This window comes from Mus caroli, unplaced genomic scaffold (genome assembly GCF_978045245.1).
Source record: "Mus caroli unplaced genomic scaffold, Mus_caroli_1 scaffold_7, whole genome shotgun sequence".
NCBI classification, from domain to species: Eukaryota; Metazoa; Chordata; class Mammalia; order Rodentia; family Muridae; genus Mus; species Mus caroli.
In genome coordinates, this window is record NW_028227262.1 from 133,855,665 (window position 1) to 133,872,061 (window position 16,397).

Sequence of the window (16,397 nt, forward strand, 5' to 3'; positions counted from 1 at the left end):
TGCAAGAACAAGAGTTGCCCCTTCAGCCCAAGTCCCAAATTCTTTTTTTTTCATTCCTTTTTTTCTCTCTTTTTTAAAATTAGAGATGTAGAGGCAATCCTAACAATCCATAACCCATTGTTTCAAAAAATTGGTATATTACTACATTAGCATAAGAGGGGAAAATAACATTTGCTAAAATCTTAGTCCTCACAAGTAATTGAAATGGAGGAAAGTTTTGAATAGTGTTAAATTAAAAATAATTTTTGTAGTAAGGTTATTAATAATATTACTAAATATCATTATCAGTAAATAATTGATTAGGAGGATAGAAAAACATACATTAAGTGGCATTGTAGAGGGCAAGCCATTCTTTGGATGGAGCCTTGGTTCTGTTAGGGAGTGATGTTTAATGGATAGAATTTCAGAGTCTAGAGATGGAGATTTTATGGATAGATAATAGCAAGTTATTATACAAGCTTGCCTGACTACTCTTTGATGTATTCAGACAACACCAGCATTTCAGATGAAGAAAATGGTTATAGAAACTGACTGTGAAGACAGAGAAAAAAGTTATTTTTTTCTTAAAACACAGACAAAATAAAACACAAAACAAAACAGAAAACTAAGAAAAAAAAAACCCAAAAACCAAAAATCTTCTCATGAATACCACTGTTTTAGTAAAATCTCAACTTCAAAGCATCTCTAAATATTTGTCATCGCTGTCTTAAGTAGAAAGAGTTCTGACAATGGAGTTGTATGTAAAGTTCATTAAATGTAAAATGTAACACCCAATTTTATCACTTGGAATTTGTGTGTTTGCCACTCAGTGTCGGCACATACAAAACAGTTGTTTTAGTTTGGAAAACTGAAATGAATGCCTTAAGTTAATGAATGAAGTCAATCTACTCAAAAAGGTGAAAACTAGTAGACTGTTCATATTAATTCCTGGTCTTGGGTGAATGAACAGGGCAACTGATGTGAGTCTGATGTTACCCTGTGATTATATAGTGAGGTGCAAGCTATCTTTGAATGCTGTTATAGGGAGTGCAGTATGTGAAGAGGAAAGAAGAGAAGAGGTGGATGGAAAGAAAGAAGGGAGAAGGTAAGGACCAAAGAGGAATGGCAGAAGTAACGAAGGAAGAAAGTGAGGGAAAAAAGCTTGTATTTTTTTACATGTTGTGAATTTTAAAGGAACACTGCATTTTGGTATCATAGGGCAGCAATGACTTGCAGACAAATGATTTCCATATATTTCTCAGTTCATTAGCAGACATGAGTCTTGTGCTGTAGGCAGACTAAGAAAGGGAGACTAGAAAAATTTTCAGGAAGACATATAAAAGAGTAATGAAAATCTTCGGGTTTTAAATTATTGTTGAAAATATTTAAATATAAGGCAATTAATATATTAATTAGATACAAAAGGATCTTAAAGCACAATCAGTCGTCATAATTCTTTTTAATTTTAAAATAGTCAGGATCCAGTTTGAAAATATGCCACGTTTAAAAAGAGACGGGATATCTAGGTGTAAACTATAGCAATTAGTCTTGACGGCCATAAGGTTCAACAAAACACTTTACATGCCAAAATTCTAAAATATGCTAAAACTGTTTTCACATTTGCCTATTTTTCTTTTGAATTATACAAGATGCCTTAAGGAATGGCTTGCCTGGAGTAGAGAGCTGAAGAAAAGTCCTACCTTGTATAAGTATGGAAATTGAATTCTGGTATTCACTAATGCTCTCTATTACAGAAAAACATGTCTAATGCACTAACATTTTCATTGCAAATCATAGCAAGATATATTCAAGCATCAGACAAGCCTCTTGGTTAAACAGTTTTACAGGATAACGAGGCACATATTTTAACAATCATTAGGAGGCTTATCCATAAACAGACGGCACTTCTTCATCCTATGATATAAGCACACACTAACATTGGGTATATGGAAATACTAAGGTCGCCATGATATTTGACGTAGCGAATCAAAGCCTCTGTTTCAAAGACAAGGAAGAAGGCAGCTGTACATTGGCATCGTATTTAAAGTGTATGCACGCGGAAATTGCACTAGAAGGGAGACGTATTGGCTTTTCTTTTTCAAAGAATATTTAAAATAATAATTTAATTATAAGCTAAGCTAACTTTCAAAGGAAAGACACTGGTGATGTCGCCATTCTTCACGAAAAAGAAAAAAAAGTTTAAGTCTCCTAAAGGTCTAGGCTGGCTAATGGCTTCTTAAAAATGCACTATTTCTAACAATCTAATATTCATCTGGCACTAGAAAGAACCACTAACAACAACACACTCTCAAGAGCCTACAAGGAATCAGTCAATTTAACCAAATTTTAAATCTGGAGAGAAAAGGAAAACGCCCATGAGAGGGTGTGTGTGAATCCAAACTCTCCTTTCCACATGAGCTGACTCCATCACTGTAGAATTAGTCTCATTGCAGCCCCACTTCTTCGTACTTTAGTATCTTTATAACCTGTCACTTGGCATAATTTCACACACAGTTGGAATCCTGATATCTGGTGATGGTGTTGGACGTCGGAAGTCCTCCTGTAGTGGATCCAAAACTCACCTACTTATGAAATACAACGTGGCTAGGACTACAAGCCAATGAAAATAAATAGGCCCCCCCCCCGCCCCTGCATGATAAAGAACCGAGTCTTTCCAAATATAAGGCAGCTTTGGAAAAACCCCAAGGAATACTGGGATTTTTTTAATCTTAAAAAAAAGGGAAAAAAAAGCTCATTTAAATGAACGTTGTTAAAAAGTGTTCTACATTTTTTGGTAAAATATAGTTATGTTAACAAGGTATTATGTTTTCATTAAAATTTATAACACTTAAATTACATGTAGGAAAGTGTGTATTTGCATTAGTTCAGATTTTACAGTTCTAAGAAAGCTGTGTTGCTGTGATATACAAGGCAAATCCTTTTCACTTGTTCAGAGCACTGACAGTCCAGGCTGTATACCTTCAACTTTTTCCTAAATTTAAGTAGCTCTTCCGAGAGCATCCACAGTGCCACATCCTCCCCCAGGCCTTCCTCCGTAACCTGTTATTCACTTCTGTACGTTCCTATGGCCTCTTGCCTTTACAGTCTTGAAGCCAGCATGCCTTGCAACCTGGTTCATCCTTTACAGCTCCCATCCTGCTTGCTTCCATTACACTTCCTGCTGCTCTGGATGAGAGCAATGTGATCTTCCTCAGTGCACTTCGGCAGAACAGGAGAGGTGAAAAGCCCAGAGGAGACCAACATAGAGAGTCCCACATTTGTTTACGGCTCTGCCCAATGTTTGTGCTTACTTAGAATTAAAAAGAAAGTTTGCTTTTAACCTCCAATAGATAAACATCAAAGTGATCTGGCTTAAATACATACTGAGCAATGTTGTGTTTAGAGCAAAGAGCTGCTCAGAATGGTTAGGGAAAACAGACATGTCAAGAGAAAGAAGACATTTAACATTTTAGGCTGTGTGTGTCAAAATGTCTTCCAATTATTGTCATCTACGAAGAAGCTTCAAAAAACCAGTTAGACAGTCAAAACTTCACATGTTAAATCACATACATCTGGCAAAAGGAAGAATTTCAGAGCTTACTTAGAAGGAACGGGTTAAACAGTGCAAATACTGAGTTGTTTCATGGGAGTCTTACCATGCGCCTTTCTTTCCCCTACAAGAAATATTGTAAAGTTGTCTCCAGTTTTAGTACAAACAAAAGATAAATCTTTTATGAAGGAAAACAGATGCCACAGCATTCCATGCAGATTTCTAAACAGTCTGAGGATTCACAACAGGCATCCATGATGCCGCAGTCCATGTCACAGGGGCAGCTACAGTCATCACCCATCTCATCGCCACAGCAACAGCAGCAGGCTTCGGAGGTGCAGATGCCACACGAAGCTTGTCCCAGGACAATGTTGCAGAGGGTCAGGAATTCACAGAACAAGCATGCCAGGATACAGTGGACACAACAGTCTTCATTCGCAGGCCGGAGGGGAACACATAGTGAGAGAAAGAAGAGACACAAAATACACGTGTTATCCAGAGACTGGGTAAAAGCTGGCCCATAATACAACTCAAAAGACACTCAGCCCTACACTTCTGCTGTTGATAGTGAGCTAGATGGACAGCAAGAAGCTCAAGTTCAATTCTAGATGAGTCATCTCTAGATGGAGAGACTGGACTAGAAAACGAGCTGGGATCATGTGTTTCTGTGCATGGGTGGTAGATTACCATTCTTACTCACCGTGTCACGGCTCTGGATCCCAGGGATCCATTTTCTGTGTTTCGTATCAATTGTTCCTGCAACCTACTGCTCTCTGAAACAGTGTGCTAAGAGTAAATTTAATAAATAGAAAGTTTATTCATGTGCTCCACACATAGGCTTCAAAATTGGAAAGAGTGAACAGGAGATATTAGATGTATTAATCATTAATTCAGAACTTAAAGTAGACTTCATTAAACCGTGATCTGCATGTTGTCTTTTCCAATCAACTCAATCTCTCTCTCTTTCTCCCCTTTTCTCTTTATGTTATAAAACCATTTATAGACCAAGAGTGAGACTCTCTAATTGAGTCCAGCTACAGTTACTAGCCTTACCTACTTCTAAGAAAAGGGCTAGGAAACACCAAGAAACACAGCGTAGCTTCCCCACTTCTTGATGGTGGCAAAGCCATTCCATCTCTACCATTTCTTCATGTTTTCCTAAATGACACTCATCATATTTCACAAACTGATGGGAAGAAAAATTTAAACAGCCATCTAATATATTTATTACACATGCTTTAGGTTTTTTTTTTTTTAAGTTGTGACAAAGCTGTGAAGCCCATGGTCTTACAAGTTTCCTGGTTTACAGAGCATCACGGGGTGGTTACTCTGACAATTCTTCCTGTACATCTTCATCGCAATTTCCGTTTTATATTTCTTTGTTCATTTGAGATTTTCAGGATGATATTACAATCGTGATTTGTGAAACATGTGAAAAGTTATAAAGAAGTACTTTGTCATTACGAAAATTGTTTTGAAGGTCCCATGTCATGCTGAATGCCTATAGTCCCACCACTTACCAGAGGGAGGATCATGAGTTAAATGCCACTCTGTGCTACATAGTGAGAAACTGTTTCAAAATTAACACAGTGTTTAATTGGCAGCATTGCAGCCCTATCTAATGAATCTTCAAACAATTACCCATGTGGACCAATTTCAAAGACATTCCACTGAGAACTTAATTTCTAATTTCTATGCTAGGTAACATGTTTAAATTTCAAGAATGAGAAAGAAAATTTCTAAACACTATTCATTTCACTGAGTATTCCTAAACACTAGGATACGGCTTGGACATCGAGATACCTTATATATGAGTCATAAAACATGTCACAGGAAGAACTATTTGTGTGTGATAAATCTATCAAATAGAAAGCAGGAAACAATGTTTGTCCCACTGAGCATTATAACTAGAAAGTTAGGCCAAACATGGCAGGGTCCTTGCCTATAATCTTAGTATTTAAGAGACTGAGGTAGGTGGGTCGCAATGAGTTCCAGGCCAACATGGCTACACGGTGCGGCCTATTCTCAAATAGAAGGCAAAATAGAGAAAGTACCCAAGGAGCTGAAGGGGTCTGCAACCCTATAGGTGGAGCAACAATATGAACTAACCAGTACCCCCAGAGTTCATGTCTCTAGCTGCATATGTAGCAGAAGATGGCCTAGTTGGCCATCACTGGGAAGACAGACCCCTTGGTCTTACAAACTTTATATGCCCCAGTACAGGGGAACGCCAAGGCCAAGAAGTGGGAGTAGGTGGGTAGGGGAGCAGGACTGGGGGAGGGTATAGGAGACTTTCGGGATAGCATTTGAAATGTAAATGAAGAAAATATCTAATAAAAAATTGAAAAAAAAGGAAGTGAAATGTTCCTTGAAGTACAGAGAATAGTCAATTGATGTTTTTCTGTGGTATTATTGTTATCAATTATTCTCTTTTAAACTGGAAACTATATTTTGTTATTTACTAATTAAAGGAGTACTTTTTTTCTTAAAAAAGAAGAGGAAGAAGAAGGAGAAGAAGAAGAAGAAGAAGAAGAAGAAGAAGAAGAAGAAGAAGAAGAAGAAGAAGAAGAAGAAGAAGAAGAAGAAGAAGAAGAAGAAATAAAACAAAAGAAATTCATCGACTGAGGGGAAAATAATGGATTTTAATCTCTACTTGTGAACACTCATTCCGTCAGAATGGAATCATCATGCCTGAAGTCCAGTGAGCAGCACACCTTTCTCAGAGGGTGTGATGTTTATCCATTTTGACTCCTATGGTTTGTTTGCATGCTGTGCAGCATCTTAGTTGATGAACACACCAGATCTGATTTACCCTCGCAGATCTCTAAACACTGTGGTTGCTCTTGAAGTTCTGCTTGACTAAACATTGCTTTTAGAGAAAACTGCTTGCAAGTTCCCGAGAACACACATGCTAAATTAGTAGCTGTAGGATATTGGGGTTAGAGTATTGCATATATTTAATATTATTGGGAAATGGAATTGAAAACTTCTCCCCAAAACAACTGTTCCAATGTTTATTCTAACAAAGCAAGAGATAGTCCACATCTCTATCAGTCATTGAAACTGTCTCACTTTACCACATGACAAGTCATCGAATTTGACATAGTTCTCCCCCCACTCCCCCACATACCGCAGAGGTGTATTTTTGTGTTTGCTAATCCAGATTGTTTTCCTTTCTGTGAACTGTTCAAGTTTTCTCTTCAGTGAATTGTATTTTCACTGGATTCATACTGTTCCCACGTTTGCACTTTTTCCTCATTGGTTAATATACATGTTTTATAAATTCAAACTACAAGCCCATTGTGAAATGAGATAGACCACTCTGTGTATAACATATTTTAGCTAAAACAAAGATGACAGAATCTTTAGACTTCAAGCATTTGAGGTGCAGAGGGCTAATCTCACAGTAGCAGTAAGTACAGGATTATGTGGTCAAGGCAGTGAAGTGCCTCAGACAAAATGAGAAAACAAAGAAAAAACAGAAGAATAGGAACTATTACTAAGACTTGGTAGAAAAATAAACTGGTAACTTTCAGTGTTTCTGATTTACTAAAGAGTTGACAGTACAGGTGAACCTTCAAGCTACATTGTGTTGGAGGACTGATACACAGCCAGTCTCACTGCTGAAACAGATATAAGAGAGTGGACATGCTGAGTTAATGCCTCACTTAAAGGTATTGAATACGCAAATCTAAAATGTAGAAATCTGTGTCCACATATGTGCACAGGAGCAAAGACTTCATGAGAGAAGACCAATGGGAAGACCTGATGAAGACAGACTCCTCAGAAGATGACGCTCTTTACAGGAAAATTAAAATTCACAAAAACTCATCATTATCTGAAAGACATGGTTCTACAAGGTTTACTAGAGAACTACTGGAATTAAGAAAATAAAAACCCTAAACCAAAATACCCCCAAACACTTTGAATCCCTCTAAAATACAAATGAAGAGAAACAGTCTATTAGCAAGTACCTAAAGAAGCCACAAACCAAAATTGTAATGATTACGAAGACATCTACTCAAGTCCGTTCATTCTCTACTTACTCTCCATAGAGAAATAGAAGAATGGATCCCTACATTCTATCACATCAATTATACAATTGTGTTCTTACTTGCCAAAAGAAATTCTTTTTTTTGTTGTTGTTTTTTGGCTTTTTTTGTATTGTTTTGTTTTCAGAATTCTGACTCAGCACAATGAAAAGGTTACAGACACTGAGCACAAAGATTTGTTACAGATTCCATGCTTACCGCTGTCTAGAGGAGTCAGAGACCACAAACGACTTTAAGGTGGGGGAGACATGTGAAGCCAAAATGGATTATAAGTTTTGCATGTCAGTATGGTAGAGCATGCCAGCAAGGACCACACTAAGGAGCTAGAGTCAGGGTTTCCAGAGCAGCCTTCGCTTTAGGAGAACAATGCCCAAACCAACAAACAAAATCAACAGCAAAAGAAGAAAATATCAGGTGAGATAGTATGTATTATTATGCCAAGGAAGGAGCATCCTGAATTTGAAGCCAGGCTAGGCTGTACAGAGAAGCTCTATCTAAAGAAAGAAGAGAAGAGAAGAGAAGAGAAGAGAAGAGAAGAGAAGAGAAGAGAAGAGAAGAGAAGAGAAGAGAAGAGAAGAGAAGAGAAGAGAAGAGAAAAGAGAAAGGAAGGAAGGGAGGGAAAGACAAGACAAGAAAAGAAAAAAACAAAATTAAACAAAAATCCAAAATAAACAAACCAAATTTAGGAAGAAGAGTAGAGAAACAAAGTTTTAAAAAGATGAGCTCTCTGCCTGTATGTGGTTCACTATCAAAAAAAAAAATCCTTTTCCCTAGGTCCTTGAGGTTTTCAGTTTTTATGGGTTTTATTTAGTCATGATTTGTAGTTTTTACCAAAACTGTTTAACCTTTAAGAAGCCAACTGGGTTCTGGGAAGGATGCCTAGCCTAAACTGGGCCAAGCAAGAATTGCGCAATTCAGGGTACTGAGAGGAGGACTCAGCTCAAGACCAACAGCTACTGTAACTTTAGGAAAAACAAAGGAACAGGGCAGCAGGAAAGAGCTTAGAAGAACACATCAAAATAAATCATTAGCAGGACGTTTGACTTTAAAAGCATCAGCAAATAAAAGAAAAACATTCTCTTAGGAATTATTGCTGTCACAGTCCCAAGCTGAGGTTGACACTGGTAAGCCTGTGCTGCAGCCCATGTGAGGGGCTTGCAGCCCCAACCCATGCTGAAAGTAACAACCCAAATGAGAAATAACCCCTTAGCCACTGGGGGAATTGTCTGTGACTGATCTCAGGAACTCTGTTTTGTTGAAAATGAAACTGAAGGTTCTGTTCGGGAGAACAGCCAGTTTATAATGAAAGTATCCCAGACTGACTTATGTGACCAGTATGTTGCCAAACTTACTAGGAAATATCGACATCAGTGAGGCAGTTTGCTCGAGCCAAGACTTCATCAAGTGCCATCAAGAGACAATTTGAATGATACACTCAGGTCTATGATAGACAAGTCTTTTTCTTTCTTTCATTTCTTCCTCATAAGATGTGGTACGACGGGTACTCTTAATTTCTTGGAACAAAGATATGTGATACAGGAAGTAGAATACAAGAACAGGCCGAAAGCAGAGAATTCTCAGAATTGCCCACAACCCATTTTTGAGTGAAGAATGATGTGTGTGCCTCTTATCTTGACTAATCTGGAGTAACGTTTCCTATGACTTAAAGTGCTTGAACACTATTTTCCTTTCTGGGTAACGAGTATGTAAACGAGAGGGTGAGAAGCAAAAAGGTCCATTAGCACTTGAGGAAGCCAGGGAAGCAGTGCTGGGTGAGAGCTTGCAGAGGGATACACCATTAGTGTTTGAGAACACTGCTTTGAGATCAGTTTTACCATCAGGGTAAAGACTACCCAGAGTTACTCACCCATCTATCTGCTGAGGGGTGGTGCACACTGCACAGGGGCAGGGCCTGACAGGGGACTGCATTCCCGATATTACATCACTGACCCCAGAAACTGCATCCCTGCCTTTGTTGTTTCTTAATAGAGAATGGAAAAGCAGGCCAAATGTACGTTTGACTTACCCTGAGTCGAAGCTACAATGACTGAATGTGTCTACCCTTTGCAAAAATCCAGGTGGTAGGGCCTGACACAAGTATCTCCCCAGGAGTTCTGCTTTTCAAGTGTATCTAGTGTGGGTGGGTGAGGCATATTTATGAATTCTGCACAGTAGCTCAGCTGCAGGCAAATGCCTGACTCAAGACAGGGGCTGTGCAGCACTCCTGGCCCCCAGCCGTTGACTGACCACCTGTCTGAGAAACAGGCCCAGAGGTCACCGCCTACACAGAGCCTCTGGCTCATGGCAGTCCCTAAGGCTCTGGGCCATGGCTAGAAAACAGAGGCAACATTTTCCTAATGGAGAGGAAAGAGAGCTAGGACAGGAGGTTTTTCAAAAGAAAGTTTGAGAACAGTTAGATTTTCCATGCAGAGCTGACTTTGGGGAAATGAACAATCGTCTTCATTATCATCTTTCTCCTTTACAAATTCAGAAGAGTATTAGAAAAAGAAACACCCTGACCTCCTGCACCCACGAAGGGACACCTCAGTAGCTTCCCTGCCCCATACCCAAGCCCTGGAACCCACATGATCCAATGGAAAGGCTACTGTACGTCAAAGACAGATAGCCTGACCTGTCGTTCCCCCCCCACACCCTCTCTTTATTCTGTTGCCAGCATTGTACACAGCTAATGCATCAAGTATTCCAAACTGCTAGATTTGATCCAGAACTTGGTCTCAACTACAGCACTAGTCCAAGAAGTCTGTTTGAAGGGTCATTTTACAGTCTAGGAAGGCAGTATTTATATCAGAGAAACTATTGTTTCATAGAAGTTTAACACAGAAATCTGAAGAGGCAATGGCATTTCAAGTGTTAGATAGTCTCTATAAATCACTACATTTTCATTTTCTATTTATTGAGTACAATATGTGATGTGCATTAGAGTAAAGGCTCTCTCTCTCCTCTCTCTCTCTCTCTCTCTCATTTTGGCACAGTGTGCACTGAGGTCAGAGGGCAGCTTACTGGGATCTTTCTCTCCTTTTAGCATGTGGGTTCTGGGTGTTAAACTAAGGTCACCAGGCTCAGAGGCAACCCACCTTTGGGCCTTGAGCCGTGTTTCTGCCTCACAGGCACTTGCCTAGAATATTTTACATGTCAAGTTAAGTCAATATCTGAGTTGAGAGTGGCTAAAACATCAGCGATGCAAATTATAGCAAGATATTTAAGATGGCAAATCTGATAGAATGCCACTGCCCCCGGAGACATGATGAACACTAAACGAATATGGAATTAACAGATGACACTTGCTAAGTACTAGCCGTGTGATGGTTGTGGTGGTGGTGGTGGTTGTGATGGCTGTGATGATAGTGGTGTGTTGATTGTGGAGTGGTGGGAGTTGTGGTAGTAGTGCCCGTTGTGTGTGTGTGTGTGTGTGGGGGGGGTGATGGTGTTAAAATATGGTTCCCGGAGGGCTATAACTCTCCTCCTATGTCCAGCCAGACGCTGTAGTATAGTGCTAGGGACCATTCTGCTCAAATTCAGGAAGGCTTGGGAAAACTGCTCAGATACAAAAGAGGAGAAAGCACCAAAAGTAACTAATTCTACGAGACAGACATTGCAGAAGAATGGAACAGAAACCCAGCCAAAAACAGTAATCTGTGTCTGGCTATAGCAGAAGCTTTAAAAATAATCGTCTAGTTTTCCATATTGCAATGATTATCTGTTTTCTTCAGAAGCAAGAAAGCTGGGAGAAAAAAATCGGTTAATATTACATGGTTTTTTTTAAATGTATTTGGTGCTATTTTTTTAAGTTGATCATTGGTAAAATATGTAATGTAAGGTTGAGTATAGCTTTGAATAATAAAATCTATAATACTTTATTTAGTCACAAAAAGCATTTTGAAGAGTTTCTTCTATAAAGCTCAGAAGGTAAAGGTACTTGCCACCAAAGTAGTTGACCTAAGTTTGATCCCCAGGAGCCATGTGGTAAGAGAGAACTGACTCTCATAAGTTTTGTACTTCACAAGTGCACGCGCGCACACACACACACACACACACACACACACACACACACACACACACTACCCCATAAGTAAATAAATATAGCATTTATTAAGAAAGCATTGTTTTGTTTGTAAGAGCACTCACTAGCCAGCAGTCTGCATACGTTGGTAATAATGCCTTTTATGGTCAGGACAAAACAAATGTGAAAAAGTCCTCTAGTTTTAATGAAAATAAGTATTTGAATAAAAATGATGGAAAACTTCTTTCCAGATGCTTAATTTAACATTTTCCCCAATTTTATTTTCCAAGCTACATTTATTTCACAGCTAAAATTTTGGCTCGCCTCTTGTTACTTATGTCTTTGGTTTAAGAATTGTGCAGGGCATATTTCAAAACAACTGGGCTTTTTAAATGGCAAAAGGCTCACAATGATGTGCCCACTATACTCTATGAAGTGATGATGATGATGATGACGACGAGTAAACTAATATACTGGCCAGTCAGTGAGAGTAGTCTATTACAGACACTCATGGAGTTGGCCAGGTTGCCTATATCCAAAATCCCCTGGCAGATAGAAGTAAAAACATGGCAAGAGAAGGCATGAGTCAGGCTAAGAATTTCACAGGACAGGGATCACGCACAGTTCTCTGGACACTTGACTTGCCAGGGCTTAGCAGGTATACAAAGGGTGCGTCTGCCATCCAAATTACATAAAAGCCCCAAACAAAGCTGTCACTGCAGCAGGGTCCTCTCCTGCAGAGGCAGGACAGCTTGTCCAGCAGGGGGCACTATGTCCTACAGGCAGGAGATGTCTGGTCTAGGGAAGGCCCAGGATGTGTTCTCTAGCCTTGACAGAAGGGACAGGCCCCAAGCAAAGAGTCACAGCAGTCTAACACACACACACCAGGCAAGATGAAGAGACAGGCAGAGTGAGCAGCTACCCCGGGACAAGACACCAAAGCACCATTCAAAGCTGTGCACAGGAGGTAAATCCTATTATTTATGGAATTAATTTGTGACTAAAGGATGGTTGTTAGTCTTTCCACATCACCCTTTCTCAGCCTGTCTCATCCATTCATGTAATGTGATGTTTTTCAAAGGCATCATCGCAAGCTTCAGATGAGCAAGACAGCATGACACTAAAATTACAAGCTATACGTATCGCCACTTGAATTTAGTCCCCCAACAATTCTGAAGGCAAAACAACCTAAGGACGGGTTGGCGAGTGTCCTAAATGTGACAGCCGTGGTTTCTGGCCTGCTAAACAAGACATTCTGTAGGCGTGTCGACTACTTTAAATTGTGGGAGAGGAGATAAAAATAAAAACCCTCTCCCTGAGCCGCTTCACAGTCCCCTCCACACTTCATCCCTGCCACCCCCCAGCTGAGCCTTCTCTCAGTCACAGCTCATTACTTACCACTGCCATTCACACTACAAAAGGCAAGGCTGTAAGTTTCCAGGTGGCGAAGGCTGTTTGTGTTTGTTTGAACAAGCACAACAGGGGAAACCCTACTTGGGGGCACACAGACAAAAGGACTGCAGAGAGGAATCATCCTCCTGTCCTCCCCAAGTGTCACAGTTGGGAAATGTCACATTATTTAGGAGGACTGTGATGCTAGGAAGCTTAGACTGGCTTTTCCAGTCTGGCTCTCTCACTAATGGATTAAGAAATCTTAAGCAAGTCATTTGTCTCTGTGTTGGTAGGCATACAGCAGAGGGCTAATAACTGCTGAGCTCTTTTTAAGCACTAAGACTCCATCACCATGGAACCTGTTATCCAGAAGAATAGATTTTTAAATCTAGCTAGGGGTCTTCTCTTGACCTTTTAGAGCCATTTTTATATTTATTGTAATATTCATTTCTTTTTTTAAAAAAAGAATTTATTTTTATTTATGAGAAACACAGACACACACACACAGACAGAGACAACAGAGACAGAGAGAGACAGAGAAATAGAGACAGACAGAGACAGAGAAAGAGACTCTGCCACGGTGTGTGCAGGTACTCCACAAGTCCATAGTGCCAGGTCTCCCAGAGCTAGGTTTACAGGTGGATGAGTGTCTCCTGCTGTGGCCGATGAGAACTAAGTACAAGCACTCTGGAAGAGCAGCAAGTGTTTTAAACCTTTGAGCTGTGTCTCCAACAAGTTCCCAATATACATGTTCACTTATGTGCGTTCATACCAGTGTGTGTGTGTGTGTGTGAGCATGTGTGCCTGCATATGTCTGTTTGTGTGTCAGTGTGTGTGCATATGTGCCTGTGTGTGTCTGTTTGTTTCTCTGTCTCTCTCTGTCTGTCTCTGTCTCTCTGTCTCTCTGTCTGTCTCTGTCTCTGTCTCTCTCTCTCTCTCTCTCTGTGTGTGTGTGTGTGTGTGTGTACACAAATGAGTGGCTGTGGGTACCCATGGATGCACACTGAAGCCAGAAGGGGACATCAAGTGTCTTGTTAAATCACTCTCCCCTTCATCCCCTCAATACAGAATCTCTCTATGAACTTGGAGCTCAGAGGGCAGGCTGGAACTGGTCTGGCTGGTGACAGCACTGCTGAACCCCCTAATATCTCTACCCTTAATGTTCCTCTGTTACATCACCAGACTCAGCTTTGACATGGGTGCTAGTGGACCAAACTCAAGTTGCATGGACAGCAAGCACTGATCAATGTCCCCAGACATTGTCTTACCAGCTAATGTTTGTCTCCATCCTTACTGAAATAGAGTACAATGGAAAACTAACTAAGGCTGAATAAAAGTAGTATAAAATTTGGATAAGCCTGCGGACTGGATAGCCATAATGTACATGAGCCTTAAAGTACCAGAGCCTTCAGGCAGAGGATGGGGTTTTGTAAAAATGTTGGGCAATTATCAACACAAACACTACATTCTTTGACCACAGGACACAGAAGGCAGGTAGTATCAGTCAGAGAAGACTTTTGAAATTGGCAAGATAGTAGGAAATGTGAAAAGTAACCCCAGGGACAAAATACTCTCACCATTTTTTTCTCAGCAGAGGAACCCAGGGACAAGGCTTTGATGGTTAAATTCAACAAAAACTTACTGAGCATTGGCTTAATAGACAATGCTTTAAGGACATAGACAAACCCCAAGAACATGATGTTAAGAAGAACATAGTGCCACTAGAGTGTGACAACTGTCAATGTTCAGCTAGAGCCATCGTGCTATGGGGTGCTGGTAAAGCTGGCTGCCACCTACACACCTACACACCTACATACCACCTTGCTTCCTATTTCCCAGGCCCTGCTAGTAAGAGTTTACAAATACCTCTTTATTAAACACAGAAGTGTAAAAGACAGCTGTTACGGTTATCCTTCAAAGTGAAATGAAGAGAGGAGTCCCTGTCGATTCAGATTTGCAGGGTGGAGCTGTGAAGGACGAGAGCATTGTGCAAAGGGTTGATGAGGAAATCAGACAGGTCTATGAACTATGTCTTAAAGAAGAACATGCTAATTGAGACAGAAGTAGGGAAATGTTCCACCCAGCAAAGGAATACAGCAAGGATGTGGGGTAGGATTTTTTTTCCCTTTAAATAATATGATGACTCAATTTTGTTGGAGCTAGATTAATCAAGAAGAAATCCTTCAATTTTCCATGTCAGAGACAAGGAGTCACAGAGGACACGCAGTCACAATCACAGGATCAGTGGGGTCAAACAGGTGACTTTAAAGAGATATGAGGCATTAGAGTGATATAAGTTGACATGACACTGGTTGAGGAAGAAATAAAAAGAAAAGAGTCGAGTGTCACTTCCTGGCCTCTGGAGCCATTTACCAATGGAGAAATCTAGATTTGCTATAAAATTGATTTTCAGTATGACATGTCATCGATATGAGACATGTTAATCCTGAAGATACTCAAATGCGGGTATTCAAAAGGAGCAGATGCTGGCCTGAAGCCTGGGGAGCAGACAGATCTGTAGGGAGTGGAAGGTACTGCAGCTTTCAGAGTGAATGACATTGTGCAGTTTCCCAGGGAAAAAATACCGGGTGACAAGAAAGGAGCTGAGGAAGAACTGAGCTGTCCAATCTGGAGAGTTGCTGTGGAATGCTGTCCTTTAACTCTGCCATGGCTACTCACATCTGTTGAATTCACAACAGCTGCAATTATCCACATAAAACCCTGAAAAGATGGAACCCACTAACATTCCCTTGTGGAGAGGAGGTGTATGAAGTTGCTCTCGTGGGACCATAAACAGTTGATGTTTGGGAGGATGGTTCTTCCTATATGTCACCACATATAAATTGCCCATAATCTTCAGTGAGGGTCCTGTAAGCAACCTCAGTGAAAATCACTATTAATCAAGGTAACTTGAATGCAATTAGTTATTTGATCTGTCATGGTGCTCTATCTGGAATGAGCAGAAATTTATATAAGTTTCCAAAGTAAAACTCACACAAGAGCAGTTAATAAGAAAAAAAAAAGAAAAGAAAAGAAAAGAAAACAGGAAAAGAGAGGTACCATGAAAGGAAAAGAAGGAGGAAAAAAATGTTTGAAGAGGTATGTCGGTATGTCAGGTACTCTGGCCAGGGAAATTCCAGGGATATAATGGGGACGTAGGTGAATAGTCAAGACATAGAGAATGACTAAAAACAGACAAAACAGAGGCCACAAATGTAAGAAATCTATCTGCCTATGGAACAAGAATGAGCAACTAAGAAAAGATCTTAAACACTCACATGCATGCACACATATATGCATGCACACACATGTTCACATGCACACATACACAATACATGTGTTCATTTGCATGAACACAAACACACATACTCTCATGCACACACACAATTCATATCCATGTATA

At 40.1% G+C, this 16,397-nt stretch overlaps 1 protein-coding gene across 3 annotated transcripts in view; it reads right to left on the reverse strand.

Moving 5' to 3' along the window:
• Nucleotides 1-1,419: 1,419 nt before the first annotated feature.
• Mdfic (MyoD family inhibitor domain containing) overlaps nucleotides 1,420-16,397 on the reverse strand; it is an 82,243-nt gene continuing 67,265 nt past the window's right edge. For all 3 annotated transcript variants that reach the window (XM_085840812.1, XM_021164706.3, XM_085840811.1), the window contains one exon: nucleotides 1,420-3,958. In XM_085840812.1, the coding sequence (XP_085696938.1) occupies nucleotides 3,711-3,958 (248 nt within the window). In that variant the 3' untranslated portion in view covers nucleotides 1,420-3,710. The remainder of the gene's footprint in view (nucleotides 3,959-16,397) is intronic.